General features: G+C 33.4%; 3 protein-coding genes across 5 annotated transcripts in view; 2 read left to right on the forward strand and 1 right to left on the reverse strand.

The window, feature by feature from the left end:
- Positions 1 to 19,792, forward strand: part of LOC123672255 (nucleolar protein 4) — a 264,990-nt gene that overhangs the window by 181,354 nt on the left and 63,844 nt on the right. The gene's annotated exons all lie outside the window — the stretch shown is intronic.
- Positions 1,226 to 3,371, forward strand: LOC123672270 (tigger transposable element-derived protein 4-like). Its single transcript, XM_045606312.1, has 2 exons — positions 1,226 to 1,979; positions 2,040 to 3,371. Exons 1-2 carry the CDS (start codon positions 1,585 to 1,587, stop codon positions 3,259 to 3,261), a joined length of 1,617 nt encoding a protein of 538 aa, XP_045462268.1. The 5' UTR covers positions 1,226 to 1,584; the 3' UTR covers positions 3,262 to 3,371.
- LOC123672274 lies at positions 15,235 to 17,475 on the reverse strand. The gene is made up of 3 exons (XM_045606325.1): positions 17,180 to 17,475; positions 16,543 to 16,738; positions 15,235 to 15,508 (listed from the first exon to the last, which is right to left on the reverse strand). The coding sequence occupies exons 1-3, from the start codon at positions 17,423 to 17,425 to the stop codon at positions 15,294 to 15,296; spliced, it is 657 nt and encodes a 218-aa protein (XP_045462281.1). The 5' UTR covers positions 17,426 to 17,475; the 3' UTR covers positions 15,235 to 15,293.

The raw sequence follows: 19,792 nt of genomic DNA on the forward strand, positions 1-19,792 counted from the left end.
AGTGTTATTCGATTGAATATGTGATTGTGTCCTCATGATTGACGAATTTTGTAATGTTCTATATAAAGAATTGTTTCGGTGATTCGAAATATTACCTCTTCAATATTATTCAGATATAGTCGCGCATTCGCCATTTTGCTACTTCCTTCAAAATTTTATTTGAAATGAATATTGTGCTAAACTTGAGTAATCCCTTTTGGAATGGAGATCGGGATCGATGTTAACTAAAATAGATCATAACTTAGCAAATGAATAGTGAAGAAACACGCTAATCGAACAATGGAATATGTTGTTCAATTGTGGAAATGCGCGAATTGGTCTTGGAGAATTTTATGAAAAGGATATGGTGTTGCAACTGAAGCCAAGACGGCCATTTAGCTGATATCGTTCCTCATCGTTAATGACATACCTTTCTCGTTACAATGAAATGAAAATCCATTGATATCTCTTAAAATATATTCTTTTTTTTTCAATATGAAAATGAAACATCTTAATGAAAAAAATAATAAAACTATTGAACCAATTCAACACAATGAAACTATATTTTTTTGAGCACTCGTTCTGAGAACCCATTGCTTTTCAATTCCGTCACAATGTCTTTAATTTTAGAATTTTAATACAGGAATGTTCTCAAAAAAAAAAGTTCGAACCTATCCTCAATTTCAGGTTTTGCCATAAATATGGTCATTCGAATTTTGTTTTTCTGTTATTTTCGAAACTGCAGTTTCGATCTAGATAAAGATGTGCATGTCGATGTAGAATGAGGGAAATGAATCTAATTAACTCTCTTCTCAAAAAGGATTATCGACACAAAATTGGAACCTCAAAGCATGGAAGAATTAAATGAAATTAATCTAATGCAAACTCACGGAGTAATAAAGAAAGATAGAGGAAGCATATGTCATTTTTAGTAAGCAAATTTTATCCCCAACATGAACTATCAATTTTGGCATGAAGCGTGTGGAAATGAAAACATCTCAGTGATACGATATTTCACTAAATACTTGAGAATATCCACGAAGAACGCAATTCTTATGTCCCATAGTGAATCAACGTTTCATATTTACTCAAAATTTATTGAAATAAATACCTAAATATAACAGAAATTCAGGAAACAAACTTCAAACGACGTGAAACAACCGCTGACACTAGGAGAGCAAAAGTTGCTATACCTTTTCCTATTCTACTTATTATAAATGGACTAGTTTAGTGATGTTGATAATACAGTCGAACCTCTATAACTCGAACCTCTATAACTCGAACCCCTCTTCAACTCGTACTCTCTGAGCGTTCCCTTCACATTCTCGAAAATTCCCTGTATTTCGACCTCTATAACTCGAATTTCTATAACTCGAACACCTCTTCAACTCGAACTCAATGATGCGTCCGTTCAGAGTAAAGATCTCTTTAAGTCGAACATTCGAAAACAATCAAATCGGAGTTTTGGCTTCTTGCCACAAGGTGTCAGCGTAGCTGGCTGAGATGCTCGCGTTACCGACATTTTAGGGTATTCCCCCAACCAAGTGTGAAATACCGCGAATGAAACATCATAACAATAACACCAATCTGATTCTGGAATGAAATATGTTTGGAGTTGGTGAGATGTCGAAGCCGCGTAAACTGAAGTCTTTAACGATCGGAAAGAAGTTAGAAATTTTAAAAAAAGTGGAAAATCGTGTCAACAGAAAAATCATTTGCCAAGAATATGATATTCCGAAAAGTACATTATGCACTATAATAAAAAACAAAGATACAATAGCTAAGTTTGGTGCAGAAGTGAATAACCCTTGTGTAGTGAAGCGAAATAAGCCTAAGAAGAAAGTGAACACTGCATTGATCAAGTGGTTCGAAGCTTCAAGAAAAGCAAATTTGCCAATCTCAGGGCCCATTTTGCAACAGAAGGCATTAGATTTTTCCAGAAAATTGGGAGATGAAAATTTCAAGGCTAGCTCGGGATGGCTTGAAAAATTCAAAAAAAGGTAATGATTCTTATTGTTTCTGTTCGATACATGAGTACATGTTTATTTTTCCCGTTTTAGACATGGTGTATTGCAAAAAAAAGCGTGTGGGGAAAGTGCTGCTGTTAATCAAGAAGAGTGTGATAACTGGATTCGAGATGTTCTTCCTACAATTTTAGCTCCTTACGAAGCTGACGATATTTTCAACGCAGATGAGACTGGGTTGTTCTTCAAATGCTTACCAGATAAAACCTTAACTTTCAAAAATGAAAAATGTTACGGAGGCAAATTATCCAAGGAAAGGGTGACTCTTTTATTAGCAGCAAATATGAGTGGCAGTGAGAAATTGAAACCTGTAATAATAGGGAAAAGCGCAAAGCCACGATGTTTCGCAGGAGTGAAATGTTTACCCCTTACTTATTACAGTAACAAAAAGGCCTGGATGACGAGTGAGATATTTGAAAAGTGGTTGTTGAATCTAGACAAACATTTCCAACTTCAAAATCGTAGAGTTCTATTACTGATTGACAACTGCCCTGCTCATCCAAATATCGATCATCGATTGAAGGCAATAAAGTTGATTTTTTTTCCACCCAATACGACATCAAAATTACAGCCTCTTGATCAGGGAATTATAAAAAGTTTCAAATTTCATTATAAACGCAGGATCTTACAAACAGTACTAGATGGATTTGAGTCCAATGGCACTATCCCCAAAATTGATCTCTTGGATTGCATTCATACGTCGGCGGCAGTGTGGAGAGTAGATTTAACCCAGGAGACTATTCAAAACTGCTTCAGAAAGGCTGGTTTTGGGACACATAACTTCTATGACTATGAAGACGAACTGCCGCTATCAGAATTGAAAAAAATTATGACCAGTGAACAAAAGGTAGCTTTAGATCTCCAAGAGTCTGTTTTTAAATGTTTGGAGGTATTGAATGCTGATGATAAGGTTTCTTTGGAGGAATATATAAATGTGGACGTGGATCTTATAACAAGTGAAAATCCTTCAGAGGATGAGATCTTGGAATATGTGAACAATAAACAAGAAGACTTGGAAAATTTTTCAGAGACCATACCTGAAGATGACGATGAAGATGACAGTGTAGGAGCTGCAAGACAAAAGCCTTCTGACGCTGAAGTTGCTAAAGCAATTGAAACCATTCGGCTTGCGTTTTCAATGAATGAGGCTGCAACTGATGACGATTTAACTCTCATATTCGAAATAAGCAAGAAATTTGAAGCCTATCGTCTAAACAATAAAACATTTAGGCAAACTTTAATAACTGATTTTTTTTAATTCGTTATTGTTTTAAGATCATATTCTAGTTTGGATGATTCAAGTTATCAGAAATGAATTTTAGTTTGTTATATTATTATTATGAGGTAATAAATTTTTTTTGGAAAGTATGTGTTGGATATTTCTCTAAGTTGAACTCTCCATAACTCGAACTTTTTTCGCTTTCCCTTCAAGTTTGAGTTATAGAGGTTCGACTGTACTATATTTGACAAGATAGAATTAAAATATAGAGCAAAACTGATAAATCAGTGAAAAAATTTTGAAAATCCATCAATAAATAACTGAGAAATAGATTATTTAAATTTACGTATTTTAGCGTAGTTTTAACTCGAGTTTTGTTTTTATGTCACCATTATGGAAGAAGGCTTCGTGAAAAGACATAGTGACAATTTGCCTAAAATAGATATATTCGCAGTGATGGAGTTTTTTTCTTCAAATCCATCTTATGTCAGTGCAGAAATAAAAGGAGTTAAACTTTTCAAGTAAGTATCTACTTTTGAGTTTGCTCCATTATGGTTCAACTTATAACGATGCTTTATTTAAAAAACGTTTCATAAACAGTTTGTAGTTGAGTACTGGTTGTTGAAATCTATCAATGGCAAAACATATTTATCTGAGGAGTAAAAAGTAAAAAAAGTAATTTATATGTAGGTATGTATATAGGTATAGTAAGTTATTTCAGCCATCGTGTAACGATTAACGAACAAAACACGACACGAACGGCACAAGTGATTGTACACCAATGAATTCGTAAGCACTCTGCGAATACCAGTCGTCTAGTGTGTGACGTCACGACACTTACACGTACTATGAAATTATTCTTCCAAGCGCAACTTCAAAGTCCCATAACTTTTTCATTTCTAGAGATATTTCAATAATTCTTCCACATTTTTGTTTCATTTTACTTAAATTTTTAGAATTAATCCTTAACAAAAAAATGAAAACTAGTCCATTCGACAATTAGGAAAAATATCGGATTCCAAATATTCAAATTTGCATATTCAATCGGGAATCAGTCAAATAAATATATTTCATTCAATATAATACACATTCATAACGATATAGTAAAATTGTTGATTTGAAAATATATCACAATCCGACAACGTAATCTAACCATGTTGGGGACATGTAAAATTGGCGTATACTCCCTCTATCTATGTTTATCACTCTATGTACAAACTCAAAGAAATAAATACCTCAAAATACCCTCGATAACATATTCTATCCCTCTTTCTCCAAACATAAAACATACCCTTCGACCTCACCCTCATCGAAAATTACTACAGCCGAGAATTTTTTCCACTACGTGCCTGTGCTAGGGACAAGGACTGGAAGGGTGGATACCCCCCGAGTTTGTGGAAACGGGCACACAGGAGATACAAGGCCCACCCCTCGCAGTCCCTGCCTCACCCCCGGCGCCGCCACCCTTCATCAAGTAAATTGCAGTCCTCGTTTCGGGTATCTGGCAGGTCGGAACCCCCAAGGGCGACACGGGCATGAGAGGGCGAGCCGAAGGGATGGGGGTGAACACCCAGGAACGTTAAATGAAGGCAGACACTCGACTCTGTTCTTTCGTACGCTCGGCTATATTAGGGGTTGGGAACTTTCCTAGATATTGAGCCTCGCATCCGAACTTTGAGTGCTGTGGGGATGTGGCTCAAATATGAGTCAAATGACGTTGGGGGGATATTGATGCTTCATAATGAAAGGAAGTCCGATATGACGTCAAGCCGGATAGGCTTGACGTTTCGGATTAGTCTGAAGACGGGGGTTGTTTTCTTACGACAAAAAAAATGGTTCATATCAATATTTCTTTTCCTTATTTCATGAGAACTAAAAGCGATATATATACCTACTTATTAAATAATTAAACTGTTAAATAATTGAACTGTAGTAGTGTTCAATTGTTCAGGGCTGCAGTCAACAGGGTCCGGATTGCTGTGATGATAGCTAACCTCCGATAGGAGATGCACTGCAAGAAGAAGAATTAAATAATAATAATAATAAACTTTATTTAGCACTCGGCTATTGAAAACAATACAAATGTAATCCACTAACTTAATTAAATTCTTCATAAATATAACTCATTAAACATTTTTTGAATTCTCCATAATTATTACAATATTTGATCTTTTCAGGTAGTTTATTGAAGATAACTAATCCCCTGCTAAATGTGGATTTATTCATTGATGTAGTATTAACTTTTTCTATGTAAAAATCATCTCGACGTCGTGTATTATAATTATTTATCTCATTAGCAAATTTTAGGTTTTCACTCAAATATTCAGGTAACATTTCATTCCTTGCTTTGAATATTAAATCTAATGTTCTATAAATAATCCTTTGATTGACACTCATCAATTTCAAACAATTTAACATATTTCTTATGGGAGTTCTTTTATTACATTTCAAAATAATTCTCATACCTCTATTTTGTACTTTTTGTAACCTTTCTATGCTACCTTTATTTAAATTAAACATAACTGACGAGCAATAATCCACATGAGGAAGTACCAATGATCTAAACAACATCAGTGACGTATTCATATCAATTTTACCCCTCATTCTAGATATGAAACCAACCTTTTTGGACATTTTATTTGCGATATAATCCACGTGAAACTGAAACTTTAAATTCTCGTCTAAAATCAATCCTAAGTATTTCATTTTAGCAACCCTCTCTATTTCATCTTTATCAATATTAATTCTGAAATTACTCATGTCGGTACTACGTGTTTTATATTCACTACCTATTAACATATACTTCGGTTTTTTTATATTGACTTTCAAGTTATTGTCGCAAAGCCAAATGAACAACCTATCCAAATCCTCGTTAACTAATTTGAACAACTAATTCAAAGTACTTATACTGAATTATATATACAGAGTGGCCACTTTTTTAATGGGAATGTATTGGTAACTTTTAAACCATAAGAGTTAGAAGGTCGGTCAAATGGAGAAAAAGTTGCATGCATAGAAGCATTATTAAGCAGTTCAAACAAATCGAGATGATCAGGGCCGGTTATTGAGATATCATAAGAAAAGTATATTTTGTCATTTTGATTTTTCTTTTTTTTCCCACTTCATTTCAAATATTATCAAAAATGTTACAGGAAAATTTTATTCGACAGTTAATCATTCTCAATTTGACGTAATCAGATTTCGTATCCAACGTTTCGTACTGTCTGGGCCACACTCAACCTCATTTTTTTTCAATACGGACCTGCATATTTTATGATACTTTCAGGTGATTTTGACTGTTATCTAAATTTACTGGTGTGTATGTAAGAAAAAACAAGTCTTTCAACGATATCAATGTTCTGAACCAAATTCAATTGAACCCAGAAAAAAAAATTGAGAACTGTGACCAGTAAATGGAATTTATCAAAAACTGCTGTTAATAAAATAGTCAAGACACGCGAATGCAATGATTTTAAATTTGAATACCAAGCCTTGCAAAAATTATATCGTAATGATCTCAAAATAAAATTCGATTAGGTAATTCGTTTCAACGAAACAAATGACAAATCCAACAATAGTGATTCCTCGCGAGAAGATTGAGAATGTATTGGAAGTTATTCAAGGAGACTAAACAAGCAAATGTATAAGAAGTATGGGTTCCAGAACCTTGAAGTGCATTTTACAAAATGGTGCACATTTCGAACACTTACTTCATTAATTTTCATTTACTTTCGAATAATCTTTTAATTTTTTTTTCATTAAATGATACTTTCGTTAAATTATTATGAATTGAAATATGTAAATAATTATTTCTGGTTTCTTGATTTGATTTTAATATGTTCCATTTAGTTCAAGATGGGTTAGTCGATTTTCTTATCGAAATGTATTGCATGTTGTTAATTAAACTAAAGGTACCTAAATGTAATACAGATACGACCCAAAGAAAATTGGATAAGCGTCAAAATCACCTGAAAATCAACTTTGAATGACATTGTATGATATATCGTTGAATTCAGCGTTAGAAGTTATTTCGAAAAGTGTCATAAAATATGCAGGTCCGTATTGAAAAAAATGAGGTTGAGGGTGGCCCAGACAGTTGGATACAAAATTTGATTACGTCAAATTGAGTATAATTCACTAACGAAAAAAACATTCCTGTAACATTTTTTGATAATATTTGAAATAAAGTGGGAAAAAAAGAAAAATCAAAATGACAAAATTTACTTTTCTTATGATATCTCAATAATCGGCCCTGATAATCTCGATTTGTTTGAACTGCTTGATGATGCTTCTATGCATGCAACTTTTTCTCCATTTGACCGACCTTCTAACTCTTATGGTTTAAAAGTTACCAATACAATCCCATTAAGAAAGTAGCCACTCTGTATATCACCATGATTATCCATTGAAAAATAGAGAAGCAAGTCCAATCAATATGTGTTTTTCATAGGAAAGTTTCGAGATAGTTTTGATTTCTCCGATATGATATGTTTTTTGGGGTGGTGAATCCGAATTTGTCACCAAAATTTCATGACAGAACATAAAAAAATGTAAAAATTTTTATTTTTTGGTGGTTTCAGCTCGGAATAATTAATTTTTTGTGAATGACCTTCCTATACAAAAACAATTTGCATTTTTTCAATGTTCCGTCGGAAAATTTTGGTGGCATACCTCAGATTCGGATTCAGCACCCCAAAAAACGTATAAAATCAAAGAACTCAAAGTTACCTCAAAACTTTCCTGTGAGCTTAATAGTATATTATTCAACGAGCGGTAATGTAGGTCATAACTCACGCAGATGATGTTTGCAGCACGAGCCGCAGGCGAGTGCTGTAATTCATCAAGTGAGTTATGAATATTACCGCAAGTTGAATACTATAATTTATCTACGATTATATCAATAAATACTAAGAGAAAAATACAGACTTAGAATATAGAAAGAAGGAATGGGAAATAAACATATATGTGCTCGATCCCGTACAAAAGAGATGGAAACTTAGTGCCACCAATTACAATCGAACTAGATTCGGCTAGCTCGAATCCAGTATTGAGTACAGACATAGAACTTCATTGAAAAACCTCAATAGTTGCCTATAAAAATGCATTAAAATATACCAAAAAATTTTCCCTGTAAACGATGACTTAATGATCTTACTGCTATACGAATCTTGAAAATTTTTTCAAACTCCTTTATATTTTTTCGGCAATTAATTCTATATGGTAACATTAACTGTTTTTTTTTTGGAAATGTATACCTATATAATATTTCATCTTCACTATCTGAATTAATCGTTTTCAGCAGAACATTCACAATAATTAGATATCAACTTAATTTGAAAACGTCAAGAGTGACATTCCCTCGGACATTCCTTCCCTCAATAACAATAATGGAATGTTCCCTTTCGGCCAATCGAATAGAAGCAGAGAAGTATAGAAGCACAGATCCATATTTTCCGATTTATTACAGTGAGTTATAGTAGTGAGTTATTATAACTCACGGCTGTTTGTTAATAGATACTATTAATTGCTCAAAAGCAGTTGAATAATGAATATATAATTCAATAAGAGTAGATAAATTTACTAGACTATAACTTGATTTTAGGAACGTTTGAAATTTCGCAAGTGGATTTTTTGGTGGACGTAATTCTTCGATTTACGACAAAGCACCATTTCTAATTTCTAATACTCATTGATGAAGTATATTGACCTAAATGAGTAATCTTCTTTATTTCAGATTTCACATACTACAGAATATATATAAAAAATGACGTCACAAATTGCAGAGACAAATCAAAATAAATTATCAGAATGCAAGTCATTTCCCATGAAATATAGTTTCAATTGATTTAACATATATCATTCTCTCAAATCTCTCCCGAATTATTGCAATTTTTAAATGAATAGGTAACTTATTATATGTACATATATTCTAATCTACCAGGTGTTTCCAAATTAGACGTGAACCTTGAAGGAGGTGTTAGTATCACTCATTTGTTGTCGATTGAGCCATATTTATTGATAACCGAAATTCAACAGTTTCCGAGATATTTGAGTTTTTGTGTCTCTTGAAAAATTTCCCACTTTTCTTCATTTTTCATCAATTTTTTCTACGTTGATCAAGTGTGATCTAAATTTTAGATTATTTTCATCAGAAAAGGATATGTATGAAAAAAGCAAAACTATGCTGTGTTAGATGTTGAATAGGAATTAATAAGATTTGAATGTTGGTATATGAAGAAAAGAAAAGTGAATTTCAGATATAAATATGCCTTCTCTATTTCCCAAAAAAGTTTTTGTCAGAATGCAGGCACTAGTTTTGTGTCAGCAGATTTCGATTTGCGAAAGGGCAAAGAAAGGAAAGTAATGAATTAAATATTTTTTTATTGCAATTCATTTTGAAATACGAGTATCAGTAGAAAATGTATTCATAAATTATGTTTGAAATGGCTTCAACCATTTCTTATACAAACATGTGCCCTCTTTCTTTTTTCTTCATTTGTTACTTTCCACCTGAAATTTACACTCAATCTTCTCGCTGCTTCGTCTATTCTAACGGTGTTAGATCTGGATTTCTCGCTGTCCACGAAAATAATCCAAAATTATTATCAAATTTGATCAATGTAGAAAAAATCGGCGAAAATAGAAGTAAGGTCATGAACTCATTCTTATTCTTAGAAACAAATACTAAACATTCATAAATGTATAAACCATAACAGTTAGTATACATAAGTTTTTGAATCTACTTCTACAAAATTCTCTATATTTCATCCTACATATTGTCCTAACTATTCTTACTAACCTTCTAACCAAATTTATACATTGCTGGGGGCGCACAACATTTGGACCTCTCTTGCGGCACGCTATGGCGTATTTTGCATCTCCATTCTTATAAGGTTCAGTTGATCCAAGAACTAGAGCCAGCTGACCATGGAATGCTTTAACAAATGTCGATTAGGTGCTTGAACAACAATTTTTGGATGATGATTGTTCAAATTAAATTTTCATAACAACAAAGTACATTCATCACTCGGTGGCTATGTAGAGAAGTGAAATTGTCGTATATGGGGCAGTTAAAATCCTCATGTTAACGCTGACAGACCATTACATCGACAAAAAAATCACTGTATGATGTGCAATTTTGTCTGGTGAACTGCTTGGTTTTTATTTCTTTGAACATGAAGAATTCATCACTCAAGCAGTTAATTTTTATGGCTATAGCCAAATGATTACCGATTTTCTTTCGACCTGAAGTTAATGAAATTTATTCCTTTCTCTTAAACACCAAAATCTGTTGGAATCAGAGAGTAGATGGTGCAACAAACCACACAACACTACTTGTTTTGACTTCATTGCAATTGCATGTTGCACGAAATGTGTCATCCAAAAATTGCCTCACAATGGTCGATTCCTGTAAGAGATCACGCGGAGAAACTTCAAATCATATAATCCAAACATAAAGTATTCAATAAAAATCGATCGATATTTTAAATGAAAGTGTTCTTTATTAACGTTTACTTTCGGATCCACAAAATGGATAACCCTTTATGTTTGTACTATCATAAACCCCTCATTTTCGATCCGAGAATATAATCATCCATCCTTGTTTAAATTGAAGAATTAAATCAAAAGACGATCTCTTCATTATAAGGATATGAAGGGTAATCGGATATCGTGCTTTATTCGTAGTGATAATTTAATTTTATTAATATTTTCACGGACGGAAGTAGGAAATCAATATGTAATAATAAGCATTTGGAATAAATTACGAGGCTCTCTCCAAATGGGATGTTAGTGGGTAGATAATTGCCGAAATCAATTAGGTAACCAGATTTGTGAGGGGCACAACTGGATGCAGATGTTATTTGCATGAATTACGTGCTAGTAAATTGGTGTCACCAATTCGAGATAAATGTCATTCGGGCAATTGTTTCTACGAGGTTGATGTTTCGTCTGATTTTTTCATTTTATTCGATTTTTGTTTCATATTAGGAGCTTTTCAGAATGAACCTTAATTGCATTTTGTTAATGGTCTTTGAATGATACGTTCTGTTGGCCTTGGCAATACCATGACGTCATAAGTCGTGTTCCAGCATCGTTGCCAGACTATGGAGTTTTTCTAGATTTAGGTACCTACTTTAAAGTCAACATCAACAATTGATTGTCAAAATATTCTTATGCTTGAAATTTTTCAATTTTTGTTCGAATTCCTAAAACTGTTGTTTTATTCGAGTTATCAATAGGGATTCATCAAGCCAAGTAGCTTGACATTTCAACCAACTACTTGAATGAAAATCAAGCTCGTGAAAAATAACATATTTGACTTGGTTTTAAATATTTACTGCTCGACTTGGTATCAAGCTACTTGAGCTTGATATGCACCCGTCGCACGGCATATATTTCTGCAATCTCGCGGGCGCTTAGACTAAATAAGGGGATTCCTCGAGCGCCGAGAGACTGAAGCATTCGCCAGTGTGATTATATTAGTAGTTTCCCCACATTTCTATGAAATATATAGATTTCAAAATCTACCATGACCCACCAATAACCTAAAATTATATTTCAAGCTTGTCCTAATATTTCAGTTACAAGAGTTAAATTCAAAATTTTATATCTATCACGTCACTAGAACTATAAGCAATCTGAATCGTTCAAATTGCATGAGGATGTTAATACCAATTTCGAACATCGTGCAAAATTTCATAGTGATCAGAACCAAAGAAATTTCAAAAATAGAAAAATAAGAAGAAGAATTTTGAGTATAGATGTAAAATAACAAGCTTGACCCTATACCAAATGCCCAATTTTTCCGTTACAATGGATTCGACTGGGTTGAAATTCAGTTTCAAAATGTAAAATACCCACATGAATGTTTATGTCAAATTTTAGGAGAAATTTTCGACCAGAACCATGGAATTTCTAATGAATGCTCAAAAGGGATTTTCGTTAATTTTTGTAACACTAGAATGGAGTTATATTCATTGCCGATGAGCAACTTCATTGTCGATGTAAATAATTTGGTTTTGTATCGAATTGCTACACGTGCTTTTCGGACAACTTATTATTCAGCTATAAATAATTGAATAAATCATCCATTCCCAACAAAAAAATGTTGCAAACAATACCCGAATATCCGAATCGTACTAGTGTAATGAATGATTCCTAAAACTTGATTTTTTGAGGAATAGGTCCACGAATTGAATGAAAATTAATAATTTATCATTCTTCAAGGCGTATGTATAAGTAATTAATTGATTCGATTTGAAAAATTGAAGAATTTAAGGAGAATTATGAATTTATTGAAATATCTTTTTCAATGAAACGATACTTGGAGAGGAGTCAGGTTTATTAATATGAATATTGTGTTTACATGTTAATGTTGATTTTTCTGCTTTTTATATCTAGTTCTAGAAATTTTTTTTTTGTGTTCAGAATTCATTATAGAATTGAGATTGTAAAATGGGAAACCCGTATGAATAAATAAATAAATATCTTGTTAAGACGCATATGTATAACTCCAATAAATCTGGATTACCATAAGTGAATCAAAAACTATATTTCTCTAATTCTGTGGTTATTCCGTTCATTCTTCCACATCTTGTAGAAGAAAATCGTGCGAGAATATATCAGAAACGCACAGTTTTCATGGTTATATTTTATTATTCTATGTTGGCACTCCGAACTTTCCGCCACGGCTTTATCTGTCAATTCATCAATTTGCCTTAAAGAAATCAGTTCTGCCAACCAACATTTTTCAATGCAAAAAGCACTAAATTATATTTATGGAAATATTTCATTAATTTCAATGAAAATGCAATGAATTAGAGAAAATAATGTATAATACTCGTACAGAAGGCTCATTCTACCACTCGTTCATTCCAAAACTCGCCACTTCGTGGCTCGTTTTTGAATTTTGAACTCGTGGAAGAATATCAATGCCTTCTGCACTTGTATTATAAATAACTATTTTCCTACCAATAAAATTGTATATTAACAATATGAGTCTTAAATTGTGTAATCGCGCAGTTTAGAACCTACTTGAAGTTCATCTTCAGGAACTGAAAGTTCTACAAATATGGACTAGATTTAATTAACACCGAATGAATTTTACCAGAAATAAGCGATTCTACACCTTTGCTACACGTTGCATAATGATCACCCTTTCCCAACGATTGACAATATGAAAATGTGGTATCAGAAGCAGGGGACTCAAATATTTACAATCTAACTTTGAACAGCAAATCTCTTATGCAGTTAAGCCGTTAGCCTTCACTATTCTAGCAGGTGGCAATATGCCAATAAAATTATTTGACTAAATACCAATCTTGTGTTTCCTTGGGGCTCTTTCATCGTAGTCGCAAGCTTTCCTTATAAGGTTTTTTTAGCTTTGTTTAAGGTCTTCACACTTAGTTCTATTAAATGGCCATACTTGTATAGGAATTGTATTTCTCCAATTCTGTGGTTATTCCGTTCATTCTTCCACATCTTGTAGAACAAAATCGTGCGAGAATATATCAGAAACGCACAGTTTTCATGGTTATATTTTATTATTCTATGTTGGTACTCCGAACTTTCCGCCACGGCTTTATCTGTCAATTCATCAATTTGCCTTAAAGAAATCAGTTCTGCCAACCAACATTTTTCAATGCAAAAATCGCTAAATTATATTTATGGAAATATTTCATTAATTTCAATGAAAATGCAATGAATTAGAGAAAATAATGTATAATACTCGTACAGAAGGCTCATTCTACCACTCGTTCATTCAAAAACTCGCCACTTCGTGGCTCGTTTTTGAATTTTGAACTCGTGGAAGAACCACCAACATTTTTCAATGCTAAAATCACTAAATGATATTTATGGAAATATTTCATAAATTTCGATAAAAATGAAATTAATTAGAGAAAATAATGTATAATACTCGTACAGAAGGCTCATTCTACCACTCGTTCCTTCAAAAACTCGCCACTTCGTGGCTCGTTTTTGAATTTTGAACTCGTGGAAGAATATCAATGCCTTCTGCACTTGTATTATAAATAACTATTATAGCTCTTCATGTATACTATCCGTGAGATACTGACCAACCATGGTGCATTTACGGCTCGTCTCGGTATTGTATTCTGTATTCTGCACTTGACTTGAAGTATCTTCAGAAGAGACACCATAAAGCAACTGGCCAGAGGCAATAAAGTGACTCTACTATGGGTGCCATGGCACTGTGGAGTTGAAGCAAATGAAAAAGTTGATGAACTTGCAAAAAGTGCATCAGAAGAGAACAAAAGATCTACATGGTCGCAGTTCCCGGAAGGCTTACCGAACCAAAATGACTCCAGTTCAAATAATAAGCCATCTGCAGAAGAGACTTTGAGGCTTATCTCCAAGCTGGGCATGCAAAAGTCATGACCGGTTGAATGGAGGACTTGTGAAGAAGACCATTTTTTTTTTTGTAAGGTAGTGGTTGCAACGACGCTGCTGTTTTCTTTTCCTTCATCACATCTGATGTGACTTGTTGTTTCCAAGTGAGCTTCTTGTCAAATATCACTCCCAGATACTTGGCTTCATTTTTCGATTCGATCCTGCTACCGAACATCACGACCTTCGTCAAGATCTTTTTTGGTTGGAATGTGGACATGGGTTTAGAATTTATTAAATTTCTTAAGTGAGTGAACAGAAGAAATTTCGAAATTATGATTGAACGAACAGAACTGTGTTATTTCAACGCGTTCAAATGAAATCCTAGACATTATCCTTATCCTTCTTCACCAAATTTTATAGACTTTTTTTGGTTTTTCTTATCACTCTTCTGTACCTGAATTAATATAAATACTCTGTACCATTTGTTTAACCTTTAAACTGCACGGTTGCACAAAGTAATCCTCATATCGTTAATATCCTATTTTATTGGCAGTAAAAATATGGAAAATATGAAACATATTTTAATCGATGCACTTCTTGATTACTATCGGTGATTTTATTCGTTCAACTTTAATACCTTAACCCCAAGGAAATAAAAAATGAAAAACAAGGAATATATATTATTTGGAAACAAGTTTATATATATGTTCTTTCATATACTAAGAATCTTCTTCATCTTCGTCATCCTCGGAATCATCTGGACATATAATGAAGGGGTTGGGTGGTGTGAACCACCCGACTTTTTTCCAAGTCATTTTTTCATAATTCCAGTTAGATGATAGTCCAGTAATTGGTTCGACTTGTAGTAATATTTGTCTGCGCATTTGGGCTCTTTTTCTAGATGGTAAAAATGATTTTGGCATTTCGGGATTCACTGAAATAAATTTGAAGAAAATATCGCAGAGGGTATTACAGGGTATTACCTTATAATCGAATTAAAATACCCCTAATTTGTAATACAAGCAGCCAAACTATCTTTGATCTCAATTTAGCTTTCTTTATTAGCAGCGTGTTTTTTCTTTAAATTTTTTATTTCTACATGAAGATTGAAAGATACTTTTCACGAGTCCTCACAAAATATTTACGGATATTGAGATATTTGGCATGATATGTTTCTTCCAATAATGGTCACATTTATATTTATTTTTCCTACATCAAAACTCGAAAATTGCAAGAATCTCAAAATTTGATAAAAGCAAATAGGTAGTATAATCATCATGAATGTGGAATCAAAACCTATTATCTATTTCAAACTTTTGATTTTTATGAGCCATGACATGACAGAATGAATTTTTACGGGGCCAAATTTTCCTCATGCTTTCTTAAAAAATTGAAAAATTTTTCAGATTGTTCAACACCAATTGTTATATCAGTGATGAGTCTGCTGTTGGATGAAATATTTTTGCATCAAAAAAAAGGTGAAATATACCTATTGAAAATAAATAGAAATAAATTGGGTTTTTCGACGTAACCCTTTTTAATATCTTGCTATTCACTTTACTAACTATAAAAGTGTTGTAGAGACAAGTTGTACATTCACCTTATCTTCTTTCTCTTTTCGAAGCAAATAAGTAGAGGGCAGCACTATACTACAGTCGATTATTCATTAAAATTTTTGCTCTTTTGAAATTATTTTTGGTAGGTTTTTTCATGAATATTTTAAAAATATATCAATGCTAATTTTTTTTTGCGAAAAACCAAAAGTTTTTTCTCCATTGGCAAATTAAAGATATGTATTTACTTTCTACAATCAAGATTATTGATTAAGGAAATTATGTGAAAATCCCATGAAAATCGATGATTTGTAAGAAGTAATATCTCTGATATCGATTTGAACTGAGCAGCCACGTGATGGTGTTCCCCTCTTAAGATGTTATTCCAAATTTAAAAAAACGAAGGAATACTGACCATATTTCTCAACTCCAATAGAAACCCATAGACTAATTGAAAAAAATATGAACATCCAACCATAAATCTCACACCATGCTCCTGGTCTAGGTGTTTTAAATTCTGAAAATGTTTGACAAAAAGAAGCTCGATACAGATCCTTCTTATCTTCTTTCGACAGGAGCTTCCAGTTACCTTTCTCTCTCTCGCGTAAAGCCTAGAAATTATGGTATCTATCAAGCATTCGGCCGTATTCATAAAACAGAAGGATATTCTTGTTAGTAGTATAAAGTTTTGAGTTGAAACAAAGGTAGGATTACAATCATTTCCTTTTTTTCGTATTCATAATAATTACCTTACACTTGCAAGAATATCCTCCAAGAATGAGTTAGGAGATGTTGTCTTGTGTGAACCTCGAAATATTTTAAATTTCAATTTCAAATTTATTTTCCCTTTCAGGTATTTAAAATTTATTTATTTAAAAAAATGTTTGGAATGTGATGTTGGCGATATCCCAAAACAAATATTTAACTTTTGTTTAAGGAGAATTCTACACAAACTCAATTCATATTCTCAAATGTAGTTGACTTGAGTGATTTTCTCTTGTGCTTTTCTCGAACTGATTTGAATATGTGAAAAACGAATATTTCGCACTTACCAATATCTCTTGAGTGGGTTCTTTATATCGTATCGAGGGAAAGGGAAACATGTGGCTGTCACCGTAATTCGGTTCTCCGTTTATACCATAACCAACAACTTCTCGATTACCAACTCTGTACTCGGTGACAGGGTCACGTTTATAAGGAGGTGTATACACCAAGGGATTAAATTTTAACAGTGCGGCATTTGTGTGGATTCTTCTTAGAGAATTGAGTGTGACTTGGCTTCGCAAGTACATCGACATTTTGTGTCAATGAAGACCTATCATTTTGAATAGACGAACGTCCGTCTCGAAATGTCCCGTTTTCTATGATTATGTCAAGGTGAATTCTTGGAAGTTATTTTAAATTTCATTCCTATTAAATATTTATGTATATTTTAATTGTACCACTCATTGCCGACTAACAAAGTGATGATTGATTTTGTACTTCACATTTTACAAAATGAACGAAATTTACAATAGTTCTCACCTTTGTCTTCTATCATTATAAAGTATTCTTTACGAGCTCTTAAATGATGTATTACAAGTAGAGGTTTGCCATCAGAACTTCTTGTTTTGGGTGGCTAGAACACAGAGGAATGGTCGGTTTTTCTTTTTTTTTCCATTTATTACTTCGGAGCTAGGCCGCTGGCAAATTTTCAAAAATCCATTCTGTATAGTAAAATTATGAAGGAAACAATTTCAGAGAGAAAATTGTGAAATTGTGAAATTGTCTTTATGTCTTCCTTCTTTGTTTTCTTCTTTTTCTTTATGTAGTTACTTCTGCAGCTTTTCTTGTGTAGTTTGGAATCTTTCTTGATTGATTTCTTGACTTGACTTGGGAGCAAAAGTTGCCAAACCTTGGATTTCAGCAGGTAGATACAGAAGATAATAAGTATTCTGCTTATTTTAAATTCGACAATAAAGAAAAATATCGGATTCCAAATATTCAAATTCGCATATTTAATCGGAAATCACTCAAATAAATATATTTCATTCAATATAATATACATTCATAATTTCATAGTAAAATTGTGGACTTGAAAATATATCTCAATCCGACAGCGTAATCTAAGCATGTTGGGGAAATGTAAAAATTGCGTATACTCCTTCTATCTATGTTTATTACACTATGGAACATACGCATTGCTAAAACGTGCCGTTTTGAAATGTATTTGGAATGAAGTTGTCAAACTCAATCGATAATTGCACTTAATGCAATTATCAGTGTAATGTTGACATGATTGGGTGAAATTTTTCCATATGAAACAAAATTACAAAATTTGATTGGTTTTTAGAACTCTCAAAAATTTTTCACTTTAATTGATCTACATACTAGATCTATCAGCTAAGTAGATCAATTGGCTTAATAGTTACATTAGCACGTTGTATAGATAATTCGTTCATGTTGCTCATGAAGATAGTAGAAGGTATAACGAAATATTAACTGTTAGAATAAAAAAATTGAAGCATTTCTTCTAATTTCCGAATAATAGCTTAATTGATCTACAGTCTAGATCTATCAGCTAAGTACATCGATTGGCCTAACAGTTACATTAGCACGTTGTATAGAGAGAGAATTCGTTTATGTTGCTTATGAAGATAGTAGAAGGTATAACGAAACCTCAACTGTTAGAATAAAAAAATAGTACCATTTCTTCTAATTTCCGAATAAGGTAAGAAAATCCCTTTTTCTTCTCGCCCAGTCTACGTCTGGCTGCCATTCTGAGGACTCGAGCAAAGAACGTTATCTCGTACCCCCTTTTTGTCGCTTAATGATTCTCTCTCCAGCATATTATTCACTCAGATCTTTCTTTCAGCGCCACAGACTGAAAAAGTCAAAGCGATGTTTTTCTTTGATATTCCGCCGTAGCGTTTACGTCTACCCCAGCCAGCCCCGTGACTCGGCTGTCGTTCTCGTTACGTGAAATACGAACGGAGGAGGGCAGGGTTTTCTGAGATGGACAAAGCCGTATATTTACACTGAACCGCTGCGGGGGCAGTGCGACAGTGACGGCTTTGCGCGGTTTGGTTCATATCGAGTTGCCACCAACGTGAAAGTTGATATGCTTTGCTGATTTGAAAGTTAGGTTTGGTTTAATCAGAGAATATTGGTATATTCGTGCATATACGGATTTGCCACATGAGATAATAGATTAATTGAGTCGCGATGATCACTGACGGTATTATGTTCTTTGTAACTTCAATTTTGCTCAACCCTTGTGAATTATATAAGGTGTGTGAATAAGTCTTTCCCGATTTTTTTTCAAATTTTGAGCCTTTATTGTGAAAAAATGGTTACAAATGAATTATTGAAAGTATTGGCCATCGCTAGCTACAACTTTTCCCCATCTTTCTGGCAACATACGAATCCCGTTGCGAAAAAATTCGACCGGTTTGGCCTCTATCCAGTCATCCACCCATTTTTTGGCTTCCTCGTAGGAATGGAAGTGCTGGTCAGCCAGGCCATGCGTCATCGATCTGAAGAGATGGTAATCAGACGGAGCAAATTCTGGACTATACGGCGGGTGGGGTAGGACTTCCCATTTGAGCGTTTCTAAGTATGTTTTCACCGGCTGTGCAACATGTGGGCGAGCATTGTCATGTTGCAAAATAACTTTGTCGTGCCTG

This window comes from Harmonia axyridis, chromosome 1 (assembly GCF_914767665.1).
Source record: "Harmonia axyridis chromosome 1, icHarAxyr1.1, whole genome shotgun sequence".
NCBI classification, from domain to species: Eukaryota; Metazoa; Arthropoda; class Insecta; order Coleoptera; family Coccinellidae; genus Harmonia; species Harmonia axyridis.

What these genes read in the sequence shown, in the direction of transcription:
- LOC123672270 (XM_045606312.1), top strand. Translation starts at nt 1,585, where the DNA reads ATGTTTGGAGTTGGTGAGATGTCGAAGCCGCGTAAACTGAAGTCTTTA. An exon ending in CTTGAAAAATTCAAAAAAAG is followed by an intron (nt 1,980 to 2,039) that starts GTAATGATTCTT and finishes TTCCCGTTTTAG; the next exon opens with ACATGGTGTATTGCAAAAAA.
- LOC123672274 (XM_045606325.1), bottom strand. Translation starts at nt 17,425, where the DNA reads ATGTCGATGTACTTGCGAAGCCAAGTCACACTCAATTCTCTAAGAAGA. An exon ending in AACCCACTCAAGAGATATTG is followed by an intron (nt 16,739 to 17,179) that starts GTAAGTGCGAAA and finishes CATAATTTCTAG; the next exon opens with GCTTTACGCGAGAGAGAGAA. An exon ending in TATTGGAGTTGAGAAATATG is followed by an intron (nt 15,509 to 16,542) that starts GTCAGTATTCCT and finishes AATTTATTTCAG; the next exon opens with TGAATCCCGAAATGCCAAAA.